This window comes from Larimichthys crocea, chromosome XXI, assembly GCF_000972845.2.
Source record: "Larimichthys crocea isolate SSNF chromosome XXI, L_crocea_2.0, whole genome shotgun sequence".
NCBI classification, from domain to species: Eukaryota; Metazoa; Chordata; class Actinopteri; family Sciaenidae; genus Larimichthys; species Larimichthys crocea.
In genome coordinates this window covers 2,897,262-2,910,825 of record NC_040031.1, presented here as the reverse complement: position 1 = coordinate 2,910,825, position 13,564 = coordinate 2,897,262, and the positions used below count along the sequence as shown (strand labels likewise).

At 39.5% G+C, this 13,564-nt stretch overlaps 3 protein-coding genes across 4 annotated transcripts; 1 reads left to right on the top strand and 2 right to left on the bottom strand.

Annotated features, from left to right (window-relative positions):
- Positions 1-958: 958 nt before the first annotated feature.
- LOC109143164 (YLP motif-containing protein 1) lies at positions 959-2,384 on the bottom strand. Its single transcript, XM_019279578.2, has 2 exons — positions 2,290-2,384; positions 959-1,789 (listed from the first exon to the last, which is right to left on the bottom strand). The coding sequence occupies exon 2, from the start codon at positions 1,781-1,783 to the stop codon at positions 959-961; it is 825 nt and encodes a 274-aa protein (XP_019135123.2). The 5' UTR covers positions 1,784-1,789; positions 2,290-2,384.
- Positions 2,385-2,577: 193 nt separating this feature from the next.
- LOC109143165 (transmembrane emp24 domain-containing protein 6) lies at positions 2,578-4,826 on the bottom strand. The gene is made up of 4 exons (XM_019279583.2): positions 4,609-4,826; positions 3,932-4,058; positions 3,683-3,837; positions 2,578-3,407 (listed from the first exon to the last, which is right to left on the bottom strand). The coding sequence occupies exons 1-4, from the start codon at positions 4,807-4,809 to the stop codon at positions 3,186-3,188; spliced, it is 705 nt and encodes a 234-aa protein (XP_019135128.1). The 5' UTR covers positions 4,810-4,826; the 3' UTR covers positions 2,578-3,185.
- A 2,308-nt stretch (positions 4,827-7,134) lies between these two features.
- LOC113744230 (zinc finger protein ZFAT-like) lies at positions 7,135-7,840 on the top strand. Of its 2 annotated transcripts, none has more exons than XM_027273079.1 (2): positions 7,135-7,333; positions 7,415-7,840. In XM_027273079.1, the coding sequence occupies exons 1-2, from the start codon at positions 7,292-7,294 to the stop codon at positions 7,607-7,609; spliced, it is 237 nt and encodes a 78-aa protein (XP_027128880.1). In that variant the 5' UTR covers positions 7,135-7,291; the 3' UTR covers positions 7,610-7,840. The 2 variants fall into 2 exon arrangements, with proteins under 2 accessions (XP_027128880.1, XP_027128879.1); XM_027273078.1 differs by having other exon boundaries at positions 7,166-7,333; positions 7,409-7,840.
- Positions 7,841-13,564: the final 5,724 nt, after the last annotated feature.

The following is a 13,564-nucleotide window of genomic DNA, read 5'->3' as shown; positions in this document are numbered from 1 at the left end:
TTCAACAGCATGACTGCAGCTCACTGTAGAGGAGGACATGAAGGAGTCCACTGCTCTCTTCTGTCACTCGGTCACAATGCTGTATGCTTGATAACATGTCAGTGTAACTCACAATCATGCACTCTTTTAGTTTTTAAAATACCTTTTTATTTTGTGTAATTTCCCCTCATTGCCTCTGACTGGACCAGTAAATCAACTGAGCAAAAGTTCTGGATAGATGCGCCTTGGATGGTGATTTTCTGTGTGTCTTGTTTTACTGTTGGCCTTATATTCAATTCAGAGTCTTTAAAGGTTTAAAGGGGACATGTTATCACTTTTTTGTGCAAATACATATGGGTATCTGAAGTGCCTATCAGCCTAGAAACTACTAAATAAGACAACCCAATCAGTGTTTTAGGGGCTTGTCAGAAAACGTGCTACAACAAGTAGGCTTGTGAGAATTGACCCTGAAGATTGAGTCTGAAGAAATGTAGTCTCATCATACAAAATTATTGAGCCTTTTCTGATCAGAGCCTAGATTTCCTACAGTACGTAATCTGTAAAATACCATGAAAAGAAAATAGCATTATAATTATGTGTTACAGATAATTACAAATGTGAAAAATAATAGTCATTCATTGATGTTAGATGACAGATGAACAGTTTCAAACGCACGTGTATTTATTAGCTGAACAGACACTGGAGATGCAACAAACATGTAGAACCATAAAATTAATGCTAAGTAACATGCAGGTTATTCTCTTTTATACGCTGTGTTCAGAAAGCACAAATAAGAGCTGTCACCACTCTGAGGTTGTATATAAATGTAGGGATCTTTCAAAATGAATGACACTTCATGAGTGTCAGTTTTGATTCATTTTATTCATTTCATCTTGCCAATCTCTGTGACAGCGCACTTTTCTGGTTTTGACTGTGATCATCAGAACAGAAGAACAAACAGAAACAAAACCTTTTGCCTTTAAAAATCAGACAGCAGATTGTACAAAGATAATAATTCATCCAGGCCTGAAGTTGAGTCCAAGTAAGGCATTGGAGACATGTTTCCACCTGTGAGGCCATACATTGACATAGGGTGCATCATGTCATAGAGAGGCATGGGAGTTGTGGGGAAAGACATTGGCATGGGGGGCACGATGTTGGGAAGAGTCATGGAAGTTGTGGGGATAGACATTGGCATGGGGTGCATAATGTTGGGAAGAGTCATGGAAGTTGTGGGGATTGACATTGGCATGGGGGGTATGGTGCTGGGAGGAGGCATGGAAGTTGTGGGGATTGACATTGGCATGGGGGGTGTGGTGCTGGGAGGAGGCATGATAGCTGTGGTGGAGCTAGCTTCTTCGCTAAAATACTCGTCATCTTCTCTCTCTTCTCCTGAAACAGTTTCAAACACTTTGTTCAGCATGTTTCCCTGTTCAATCAGTAGAGCCCCTGACAGAATATGGAGGTGATCAGATAGCCTTTTGTCCACATCCTTTAACTTGTCTTTATAGCTGATGGACTTCACTAAGCCCACAAAACCACGAGTTTGGTTGAATTTCATCATCAGTGTCTGGGCTGAGTAGAGAGTGATGCAGAGTTCCTTCAGAGCATTGTGCACAACAGCAGAGATCCTTCTTGGTCTTCTTTGTTTGATGTTGAGAACCAGGTCTTCCAGGGATCTGACTCTCTGGGCGATTTGTTGGCAGTGCTCCTTGTTGGTCTTCACATTTTCAGCCATTTTGTAGATGATCGGGAATGTGCCTATGATTTTTTGCATTATTTCCAGCCATGCTCCTTCGTCCATGATTATCTGTAAAGACAGCAAGCTTTGAATGACATGGAATACTGCCACAGCCTTAACTCCTTATTCTGTCTCTCAACATCACCAATGACCTTTTTGGTTTGAGATATGTTACTAAGCTTCATATTGCAAATCACAAATTTTCCTCAAGAGGCTTTACAGTTCAGTTTAGTAGTATATAAAGCAGATCCTATGTACATGCTCCCTCTTGGACATTTTATGCGTAGACATAATATAATCTTCTATTTGTATGCAGATGATCCTCAAATCTATCTAAGCTGTAACTCCTTAAATCACTATCAGAATGACTATCAGAATCTATCTATCACTATCAGAATGCAGGCAACCTGTTAAAGTGTCTTCAAGATCTCAAGTGGATCACTCTGCTGTAATCGTTCCTCCTAAGATCACTTTCAAACAAAAGCAGTTTCAATATTTATATATAAATTAATAATAATAACAACGACAACAACAACAACAATAATATCAAAACCTTAAAGATTATTTACCTGTTGGAAAGCGGCCTGTTGAATCTGACAGTCAAACCAGTTATGCACCAACAAACTCTCTCTAATGCCTTCTGTTTTCTGCTTCAATTATCTGTTTGAAAGATGGAAATAATGATGGTCTGCCAATGCAGCAGTTCTATATATAGGGCACTTTTTTTCTTGTTTTTTTGTTAAACCAGTACTTCTTGTTCATTTCTGTAATGTGAGCAGTCAGGAAAATCACAAGTGAAGTTTTGACTGTAAGCCAGACCTGCACACATTTATGTCTAAGGTCTATGATGGGTGGCAGTGAAAATGCATGTGAGTTGAAAAATAGAGTGCTAAATGACCGAGTGATTTGAATAATTTGAAGCTGATTTAATTAAAACAACCATGATATGATGAAAACAGAGTCATGTTTCATCATTTTCATCGTCAATTTTTAATTCTACCTGGTAGAACACAAGGGAGTTACTGTTCGAGTGCTGCTTTGATCAGTCAGTCTGGTTTACATAGTGCTGCATTAGGTGGAATTGATAAGAGTTCTGTAAAAAGATAAATCTTAGTTTGTTTACAGGCAGTTTATTTCTTAATGCACTGCAGAACTTTAATTTAATCATCAAGCATACATTGTATTGATTTTACATTGTACCTAAGATGCACTGTGCAACTGTATTATCTAGGAAGTATTGGATCTGGATTTTTATTGGTAGATACTTGATATCATATGACTCGGATGAATCAGGATCGAGGGCAAGAAAACTGAGTTGAGACATCCTTAATTCCAGTTTCTATCTTTAGATAGATATCTTCAGACTTGTCTTTTCCAAAAATGTATCAATATAAATCTGCTATGGGAAAATTTAAATCATGGCAAAGGTTCAGGGCAGTGATCTAGATGTTTGGATGTTCTACTCTCAGCATCGTGGTCTGCTAGAGTCTGTGTGGAAGAGTCTTTTGAGGACGAGGAGCTGCAGGTATCCAGACAGGAGGATGATGAAGCTTTGGGCCCCCGACCACCAAGTGACGTAGTTGAGGTTGGAGAGTACGAGGTAGTGATCCTTTCCTTTCCTCATGCGGGCGAAGTTGTAATAACGCCATATGTGGAAGATCTGATTCTGGAGCTTCTGTACACTCTCCTAAACCAAACACGGTACACTGTATAATTTCACATCATTTATATGCAACTATGTATCATAATATACAAAAAAGTTATAGATGATGTGGTGTAATATACTCTACAGTATATGGTCAGATAATAATGTAATAATGAAATAAAGTAGCTCTAGTTTGTCAAAGTAACATTTCCATTATCATTTTCAGTAATGCAACTTGTTGCATATCTCTTTATGCAGATGACATGTTTTTTTTATTAATAGATTTTAAACACACCATGTATAATTGAAACAAATACCTCAATATCTGTCAAAGTGCTGTTGAGGACTTTCTCTCCTTCCTCCATCTCTCCCTTTGACTCCTCAAAGCCTTCGTAGATGACACCAAAGTTCATAAAGACCCTGATCCCTCCAAACTTGTTGTTGTGGTTCCCGAGACACATCCGGTAAAAACCTGTTGTAAAGAAACTGCAGTTACTTCAGAGACTTATTCTTGAATAAATAATGGACTCTGGAGACAACTGGTGAGTTGTTTCTGATGGGCCTACCTGTCACCTCAGTCTGGAAATTCAATTGACCAACAGCCTCATTCTTTGATGCCATGAGAACGCCCTGTGGTGAGTTGACTGTCACAAATAGCCGGGGATCATTGGCCATCCCTGTTACCCACTGTACCTGTGATCACATACAAATATTAAAGTCCACAAATCCAGTGATACTAAAATATGTTGTCTGTTTATCAAAACCTGATCAGTGCCATAGAGCTCCATTGTTGTCCAAAAAATAATGCTGTCCCAAATACTCACTACAGCAGGACTATTGCTATATTGCGTCTATCTTAACTCCCAAGAGTGCCCTTCACTTTGTCCCTGAGACATAAACTCATGGATGTAATTAAATGTTCTTGTCACATCTTAGTTCCTAATGTAGAAAGAAAGATAATCTGTTGACACCAATATAATAAACAAAAAGAAACAAAAACAGAATAACAAATGACCCACATCTGCCCATATATTCAAGCATATTTCTGTATTTGTATGGTAAAAACTTTGCACATACAAAGATCACCTTTTAGAAGTTAAACTGGATCACCTTGAAAGTCTGATAAGCCTGAGGACAAATTGCTCAAAGGCACACAGATATACCCTATTGTGCATTACTTCAAATTATACACATATTCACAGATAAAACCAAATACTTCAGATTGACGGTGAAAACTTCTCACCATGTACATCAGGTAGAAGCTTCCACTCTGGTGGGCAAAGTGCCAGAAACACTCCATCTCTGCAGCAGGAACCTCGATGGCAAAGTCATATTTATCTGATCCCCTGAACAAACCTGCATCTGCCTCATTAAAAGAAGGTTCGGACTTTCTGGCCCAGACACACTGTGAGCTCAACACTATGAGCAGAGTGTTCAACAGCATGACTGCAGCTCACTGTAGAGGAGGACATGAAGGAGTCCACTGCTCTCTTCTGTTGATTCTTAGATATCAACTGGAAAATAATTATTAACCACATCTACAAACACTCGGTCACAATGCTGTATGCTTGATAACATGTCAGTGTAACTCACAATCATGCACTCTTTGTTTGTGGAAAGTGAAGACTAGACATCCATGTGTAAAAACATAAAAGAAAGTCTTAATCATGGGTGGTTAACATATTATTATATATTCCACAACAGATTGTTAATAATGATGCATCAATGTGTAACAATGTGCAGGAAGCTAGTTTAGTGCAGTGGTTCACAGCCTGGGGGTCTGTTTCCTCAAAGGATCACCAGATCAGCATCAGAGGTCATGAGATGATTAATGTAAAATGAAAGAGGAAAACTGTGTAATGTTTTCTATACTTTTTGCTTTTTTCTGAAATCTTAAATTATTTTACCTCTTAAGGCCTCAATCAGTTCTTCAAATCAAGTGAAACCATGTGAGAAGTTTAGAGGCTTTACCTTTAGACATGTTTTGTAATCACAGACATACTGTCATCTTGATACTGTGGACAAACTTGTTGTCGTTGGTTGAAGTTGGAGAAGTACATTACTACCTTTGTTCAGAACTTATCAGTGACCTCTCTCGTTTTTCCTCTTGTCTTTGGACATTCATTCATTCAGACATTTGAGATGATCGCTGTAGTTTTCCAGAGGTTCCAGTTATGCATACTTTCCGCATACTTAGAGTGTACGTGGGGTTTCAAGTGAGCACAGGAAAATACGAAAAACTTCCACTGCCTTCTTGTTTTACAAACTCTCCAAGAAGAAACAGTTTTCACCTTTAGCCATGTTTTTCTTACCATTGTGTCATACATACATTTAAAAGAATTAGAGCCAAGTCATCTGTCATCACATATACTCATCCAAAACTTTTCTTTGTACCATCTGCTTTGAGTTAACCTACATACTAACAATAAAAACTAAAAACTGGAATAGTAAGGTTGCATCTGTCTAACTACATTGTATATATTTGTGTACATAAATGAGAAATGCCTATAAAAATACAATCAAAAACCAAGTTCTTTGGTTCCATTTGTATTTTTATATGACTATATATCTAAATCTCTTTTGGCTAACAAAAAACCTTTAGATATGTATGTATGTACACATGTATCTGTTTTGTTTCATCACCCTCTCTCTCCTCTTGTTTCCTGTCTCTTTATCATGACAATACTAACAGTGCAACCAAATCACTTTTCAGGGTGAGTGTATTTTGCTGTGAGAAACACTAGAAGACATAGTGAGAGGTGTGAGCACTGCAGTTATGGAGATAATCCTTCCTCCTGTTCATCCCTCATCTCTTCTTACATCATGATAACAGGTGAATTTTGTGTTGAATAGGTCACTGGGGCCATGGTAGGATAGATATCAGTGGATGACCCCATAGCAGGCGAGTAGACAATGGTGGCGGAGTTAGTGGGGGACGTGGCTCCAGTTAGAGACGTCATGGGCATCATAGGGCTAAATATTTGCGTGGGCGACATGATGCAACTGACAGTCTGGGGAGATGTGACAGGAGAGATTTGCAAGGAGGGCATATTGCTGTATGAATGCATGGAAGCTGGAGGGGTGGTGAAGCTAGCTTGTTCACTATAATACTCTTCATCTCGTCTCCTTCCTCTAACAGTGTTATACATTTTGCGCTGTATATTCCCCTGTTCGATCACAAGAGCTGCTGACAGTACATGGAGGTGATCAGATAGCCTTTTGTCAATGTCACTGATCTTGTCTTCATGGCTGTTGGACTTCAGGAAACCCACAAAAGCACTAGTTTCAGTAAATTTCATCATCAGTGTCTGGGCAGACTCCAGAGTGATGCAGAGTTCCTTTAGAGCGTTCTTTACAATGGAGGAGATCCGTCTTGGCCCTCTTTGTTTGATGTTGAGAACCAAGTCTTCAAGGGCTCTAACTCTCTGGGCGATTTGTTGACAGCGCTCCTTGTTGGTCTTCACATTCTTAACCCTCTGATAGATAATGTGGCATGTGGCCTCTAAAAAATGATTCAGGAGGTTAGTTGGTATGACTTAAAAACATTTCAACGTTTTTTCAGCATAAAAAATACAATTTGTTACATGTCCATTGTTTTATTAAGTTGATAACTTATTTCAAGAAGTTGATCAAAATTAAAAATGAAGAAAGATGTCTGAACTCAGTAAATATTTTTTTTTATTTTCTTAATTTTATGTGCAACTGCATCAGCTCTGCAGGACAACGGTAACAACAGCAACTGTGATAAACATACAGTGGATAACTGACTTAAGTCCTATTCATGGCTATTCCTATTTGTGTGAGTCATTAATGTATTTTAGCATACAGTATGTACTTAACCTTTTAAAATAAATGTTTTTTTGTGTACAGTTAATATCCAGCAAATTACAGAATTCAGTTCAGAGACTCATGATGCCATCACCTCCATGGTCGCCATGGCTCCAGGCACTGTTACCGTGGTACAACAGGTAAATTACATCACATGACTTACTCAGAAAAAGAATGGTTACAACAAAAATGTTGATGTTGAGTTGTGGCTGAAGTTGCAGGTGGCAGATGAGCAGGAAGTCGGTAACTGCAGTAATCAGCTGATGGTGGTGAACGCAGACGGGGGTCTAACCGGCAACCAGGTGATGGTGGTGGAGGAGGCACACGGCCTGGAGGCTCTGACAGTCCTCACTCAGGGAGAAAACACTCACCACTACATTGTCTATGTCCAGGAACACACTGTAGAAATCAACTAGTACTGCTAGAACTTTAACATACAACTGCTGATCAGTCAGTAGATGAGTTTACAAAAGTAAAATAAAATACCAGTAAGCAATAAAATCAGGATTTAGTGAATGTTGACCTGTCATCATAAGGAGTATTCTTCAAATGTATTTTTAGTCATGTAGTAATTATGAAAAATATAAGTGCAATACTTGATTGTGTGATTATGTGACATATTTTGTACTTACAAAGTATATTTAAATTAAAAAAAAATCTGTCCAGCACTGCTTGATACACTTGTGTGGCTTCATTTACCAAAAACAAATCTAAGTTGTTCACATGACTTCAGTTATTGCTCAAAAATGACTCGAACTCAGCTTATAAGTTTGGTACAGTTTCAAATTCCTGACATATGTGACTAAACTATCACTTTAAAATATAAAAAGAGGAAAAGACATCTTGCATTATGATCTTAATATAGAGGTCTCTGTACACTCTATATAGACATTGTAAAAGGTCTGAGAAAGATAATTTGCTACCTAACAATAAATAAAAAAAAGTTTTCTCAGCGCAAAATGAAGACAATTGTCATACTTTCTGAAGTTTCAAAAAGTGTTGTTATGAATGCAGTGTGTTTATATGTTTCTGGAAAACAATTGTAAACTGTATTATATTCAAAACTCACCGAGAAAATAAAAACATAAACAATGAACAGATGTCATCAAGGTTTCTCCAACTCTTGTTGTTGAACTGTTTTTTCTTCTTTCTCCACGTGGTATAATTTATGAAGTTTCACTCGGATTTCAGCTTGTTTTCTCATTCATTCGCTCTACTCCTACGTTAAACTGCGTCTCTCTAACCTGAGCGAAAAGGACTTAATCATCCCCCCTGAGCCAATAAACGTATTTGTTATCAAGTTTTTTGCTTACTGACTGAAAATTAGACATCTGATTTAAAATAAAGGACGACTTAAATATGAAATAGCGAATGTGGAAATGTGGAAATGTGGAAAGACAAAAAAGTGCATAATTTGTCAGTGAAAGGAAATAATTAATGTTTTAGTAACACCTTATTATTATTATACTATTATGGGTTACACTATGGAAAGTCGGGGCATATATTAAAAGTGTTTGAAACATTTGACTGGCGACATACAGAGAGACAGTAACACGCTCTCATTGCATTGCATGTCAGAGAACAGGATTGCGCAATCCAAGGTGATGCACAGTGCGTCTCTTCCCCGTATTTGAACGGGAAATGTGAAAATTTAGCGATTTTTAATAAATAAATAAATAAATTGTCAATCAAAATAGTTTAAGTTAAATGGAAAATTTGTTTATATTTCAAACCATTCATTCGTACATGGGTGGTTTGAGTTTTTAAAACGTGACGTCATCACGCTCAGGCAGCATTGGGCGACGTAAAAAAACAACTCAGCGAAAAGGGGGCGGGGCAAATGATCAAAGACAAATAAAATGTGAGTTGTGACGTCATCAGGTCTATAGGCTATATAAGGCCACGGCTCTTCAGTCACTATCATTTCATTTCAGACCTTTCAATACGTGACACCACGGTGAGAAAGTGCGAGAAAAGACAATTTTCGAAAGACAAACGACTGATACAGAACACATCTGTTCGTTAGAGACCTACAACTGCAGCCTACAGCATTTCTTTGTGACTGATTCTACCAGCCAAAGAAAATGCAGTGCCCGACGAACCCCGCAGGTGACCAGAGTAGCGATGTAGAGCAGACAGTACGCGGCTGCTTTTGTGAGAACTGCTGCCAACTCAACCAAGAGTTGGAGGAGACAAAAGCGCAGCTGAAGAGACAGAAATTCTTAAAAGAGAAATTCATCAACAAAGAAAAGGAAACGAGGGAAGAGCTAAAGACACTGCAGAAGTACACTAATCCAGAGACTCTGAGCACAGCAAAGATTGCCAACCAAGTCAGAGACAATACGAAGAGGAAAAAGAAAAAACTCTTGCAAGTGGATTATGAGGAGCTGCAGGTGGCTCACATCATTAATGAGCAGAAGTTCACGAACGAGTTCCAGGCAGAGAAGACTAAGAACAAGCTTCTCCAAGAGGAACTCGATATCCTCCACATTTCATACAAAGTGCTCCATGCAAGGTATGAAAACGACGTTCCCAAGATCAGAGAGGAGGCTGATGCCCTCAGGTCTGAGATTGAAAGGGAACTTGAGCAGAAGAAACTCCTCCAAACAAAGTATGAGGAGCTGCAAGAGGAACAGAAAGTGAACCAGAACTTATCTGCTGAGCTGGAAGCAGAGAAGGAGAAGAACAGGATTATCCAGCAAGAAATGGACAAGATCTGCATTTCACACGGTGAGATTACGCAGAAGTATAAAACCGACGTCATCACGGTCAGAGAGCAGGCCGACAAGCTCCAGTGTAAGCTTGACAAGGAAGTCGAAGCTCACACAATCTCAGTGTTAGAGGGCCAGCGTGTGAACCTCAACTTGAGGGCTGAGCTGGAAGCCCTCCATGAAAAGATGGCAGAGGAGATCGCTGTCCTGCAGCAAAATGCCCTTGTGAGTAAGACAACTTTTGGGAGAGAGCTGGACGAGCTGAAAACTCAGCTCAGTGTTCAGATGTCGCTCAACCTGAAGCTATCCACTGAGCTTAAGGCTGAGAGAGAGGCTCTCCAAAAAATCACTGGCCATGATGACACCCAACCAGCGAAGGAGACTGAAGTCCCTGAGGAGAAGCAGTGCGAGCAGCAGTGCGAGCAGCAGGAGACCATCAGTCCTGCACTGGCACTCGAATCACCGAAGGAGGCTGAAGTCCCTGAGGAGAAGCAGTGCGAGGAGCAGGAAACCATCAGTCCTGCACTGGCACTCGGACCACCAAAGGAGACTGAAGTCCCTGAGGAGAAGCAGTGTGAGGAGCAGGAAACCACCAGTCCTGCACTGGCACTTGAATCACCGAAGGAGGCTGAAGTCGCTGAGGAGAAGCAGTGCGAGGAGCAGGAAACCATCAGTCCTGCACTGGTGCTCGAATCACCGAAGGAGGCTGAAGTCCCTGAGGAGAAGCAGTGCGAGGAGCAGGAGACCATCAGTCCTGCACTGGCACTCGAATCACCGAAGGAGGCTGAAGTCCCTGAGGAGAAGCAGTGCGAGGAGCAGGAAACCATCAGTCCTGCACTGGTGCTCGAATCACCGAAGGAGGCTGAAGTCCCTGAGGAGAAGCAGTGCGAGGAGCAGGAGACCATCAGTCCTGCACTGGCACTCGAATCACCGAAGGAGGCTGAAGTCCCTGAGGAGAAGCAGTGCGAGGAGCAGGAAACCATCAGTCCTGCACTGGTGCTCGAATCACCGAAGGAGGCTGAAGTCCCTGAGGAGAAGCAGTGCGAGGAGCAGGAAACCATCAGTCCTGCACTGGTGCTCGAATCACCGAAGGAGGCTGAAGTCCCTGAGGAGAAGCAGTGCGAGGAGCAGGAGACCATCAGTCCTGCACTGGCACTCGAATCCCAGAGAGAGGCTGAGGGAAATCTTCCAGGCAGGACAGCACGACCACCTTCTGCCTGGAAGAGAATCCGTCACTTTCTGGGGTTGAGGAAACCAGAGAGATGGAAGAGGAGGAGGGAGGACTAAAGTAACATCACGTTTTGTGGGTTTTCTCCAGGTGCTCTGGTTCCCCCACATGTCCAAAGACGAGAAAAAAAAAAAAAAAGTTTTAGTCCCCTCCCTCAAAAACAAAAAAGCAAGCAAAAAAAAAAAAAAAAAAAAAAAAAATAAAAAAAAAAAAAAAAAGTTTTAGTCCCCCCCCCCAAAAAAAAAAAAAAAAAAAAAAAAAAAAAAAAAAAAAAAAAAACATTAAAAAAAAAAAAATCAAAGTTCAGATATTGTTATATTTTTCTGTGTCTTGTCTCAATTTAAGGTGACATTTTAGAAACATGTCTCCTAAAATTATTATAGGATTTGAATTTAGCTGTTATATCCTAACTGAAGATTAGAATGTAATATTCATTCAAATATTTAATTAATTCCGCAATCAATTGTTTATGCAAAATACATTTTTGTCCTTCACAGTCATCGGCAACCCTTCATTCATTTGAAGGGTTAATTTTTAAGCTACAACTGGTTCACTCATTAACATTAAAAACAATTATAACTGAAATGAAATGAAATGAAACTGAAATGAAATGAATACAAAGAATGCCTCAGAATCTTACATATGGCACCTACAAAGGTATAGTTATGGTATTTTGAAGTGGGGTTGTATAAGTAGAGCTATGCACTGCTGTGGACAGGCTCAGCAGAAAAATATATTTTCGCACATGAAAAGGTTAATCTCCAAAACAATCAATATCTGTTTAAGTCTACACCATATTAAGAATATTTTCTATGTTTAACCTTGCTGTCAGACAAACTTTTAATTTGGTGCTAACTTTAGAACTTCTGACGGCAAAGCAAATATTACAAGCAATCATTAAGTGGTCACAGACCTTGTGGTAAAGACAACTTTCCCAGTACAATAACATGACATGTTTGATATCAAGAGATTCAATGCAATCTTAAAATCCATATAACACTGGCTTCACCACTAACTTAAAAACTAGACTAACGCCAGACGATCCACCATCATTTTCAGAAGGTTAAAAGCAGACCAAATAAACAAAGAACTGTGGAGGAGAATAATTCCAATATTTACATCATAGCGATCGATAGATTGGTAGAGTCTAATTCAAATCAAACCCTTGCTTCTATTTTTCACTTCAACATGAAGTGACTTTTGTTGTTCTGACTCAACCCAGTTAAATTAGTTATAGTCTTCATCACAGACTAACTATTTCTAGCAATGTTCCTGGGTCCATATTAATCTGTAAAAACAGTGAGGTAGTTAGCTTTGAATGAATGCAATAGTGCCACAGTCTTGACTCCTTATTCTGTCTCTCAGCATCATCATTGATGTTTTGCCTTCACAAGGCCACATTTACATTCAACTGCTTGTATGACTTGAAATCCTATGTGCTCTCCCACCTTGTCTTTCTCATGGACTGGGACACATTTCATTTGTGAAACAGATTTCATGTCCTGTTCTGTCCTCAGACCTCCTGATTCAGATTAGGAAAATATACCTCAGGTTTAACCAGACATGCATGTGTACAGAGTACAGTACGGACAATAACAAATGCTCTACACTTTCTACAGAAGTCAAGTTGATTCCAGTCAGACGTCTGAAAGTATGTTTAGGCAAATTAAATTTAATTGCGCTGATCACAGAGCTGTCGGTCTCCACTTCCTGGATGTAGATATAAGAAAAAACAACAACAAGAGAAAAGGAGTTTCCTGATGAGTTCTGAGAACATCTTTCCACACACGTTGTCATGCTCATGTGAGCACAGTGAGATGTTTGTAGTAAATAAAGACAAACTGTACAGAGTCCCGCAGTCAAATTCAGACAAATACAGTGACAAATTTGCTCTTTATTTGATCGTGATGCATTTCTGCAAATTTAAAACATTTGCTTTTGCTATTTCTTGAATTGGCCAAACGTATTAAATCAACTGGCTTTGGGCAGGTCTTCCTGCCTAGAATCCTGTTTTGATAGGAGCTTTTGCAGATGACCATAATAAGTGATACACACATATAAGAAGCAGATGCTTTCCTTCTTTCTCCAACTCAAAACTCTTTCACATTTACACTGCACACGAGCAAGTCTGTGTCATGTCTACATCCTGATGTCCACATGAAGAAATCAAAGCAGGACTAATGTGTGCAGCAAGTTAGCCTGTCTAGGAAGAGCTGTACAAAGACAGTACATAGACAGCTTGCCTCCTATATAGTCAAATATAAATGACTTCCACTGCAGCCATATTTTTCTTACCATACCTACATACATTTGAAAGAAGCCCACCTGTATTACACAGCCTTGAAAAATTGCCTTGAACTGTGAATGTTCTTTAAATAGTTTGGGATGGATTATTTAGGAATTAGGTCAATCAAAAACAAACTGGAAAAAGC

Excerpts from the sequence above, each read along its gene's own strand:
- LOC109143164 (XM_019279578.2), bottom strand. The coding sequence starts at position 1,783 with ATGGACGAAGGAGCATGGCTGGAAATAATGCAAAAAATCATAGGCACA.
- LOC109143165 (XM_019279583.2), bottom strand. The coding sequence starts at position 4,809 with ATGCTGTTGAACACTCTGCTCATAGTGTTGAGCTCACAGTGTGTCTGG. Across the intron at positions 4,059-4,608 it reads GCTTCTACCTGATGTACATG|GTACAGTGGGTAACAGGGAT; the intron begins GTGAGAAGTTTT and ends ATGTGATCACAG. Across the intron at positions 3,408-3,682 it reads GCACTTTGACAGATATTGAG|GAGAGTGTACAGAAGCTCCA; the intron begins GTATTTGTTTCA and ends TGTTTGGTTTAG.
- LOC113744230 (XM_027273078.1), top strand. The coding sequence starts at position 7,292 with ATGGTCGCCATGGCTCCAGGCACTGTTACCGTGGTACAACAG. Across the intron at positions 7,334-7,408 it reads CTGTTACCGTGGTACAACAG|TTGCAGGTGGCAGATGAGCA; the intron begins GTAAATTACATC and ends TTGTGGCTGAAG.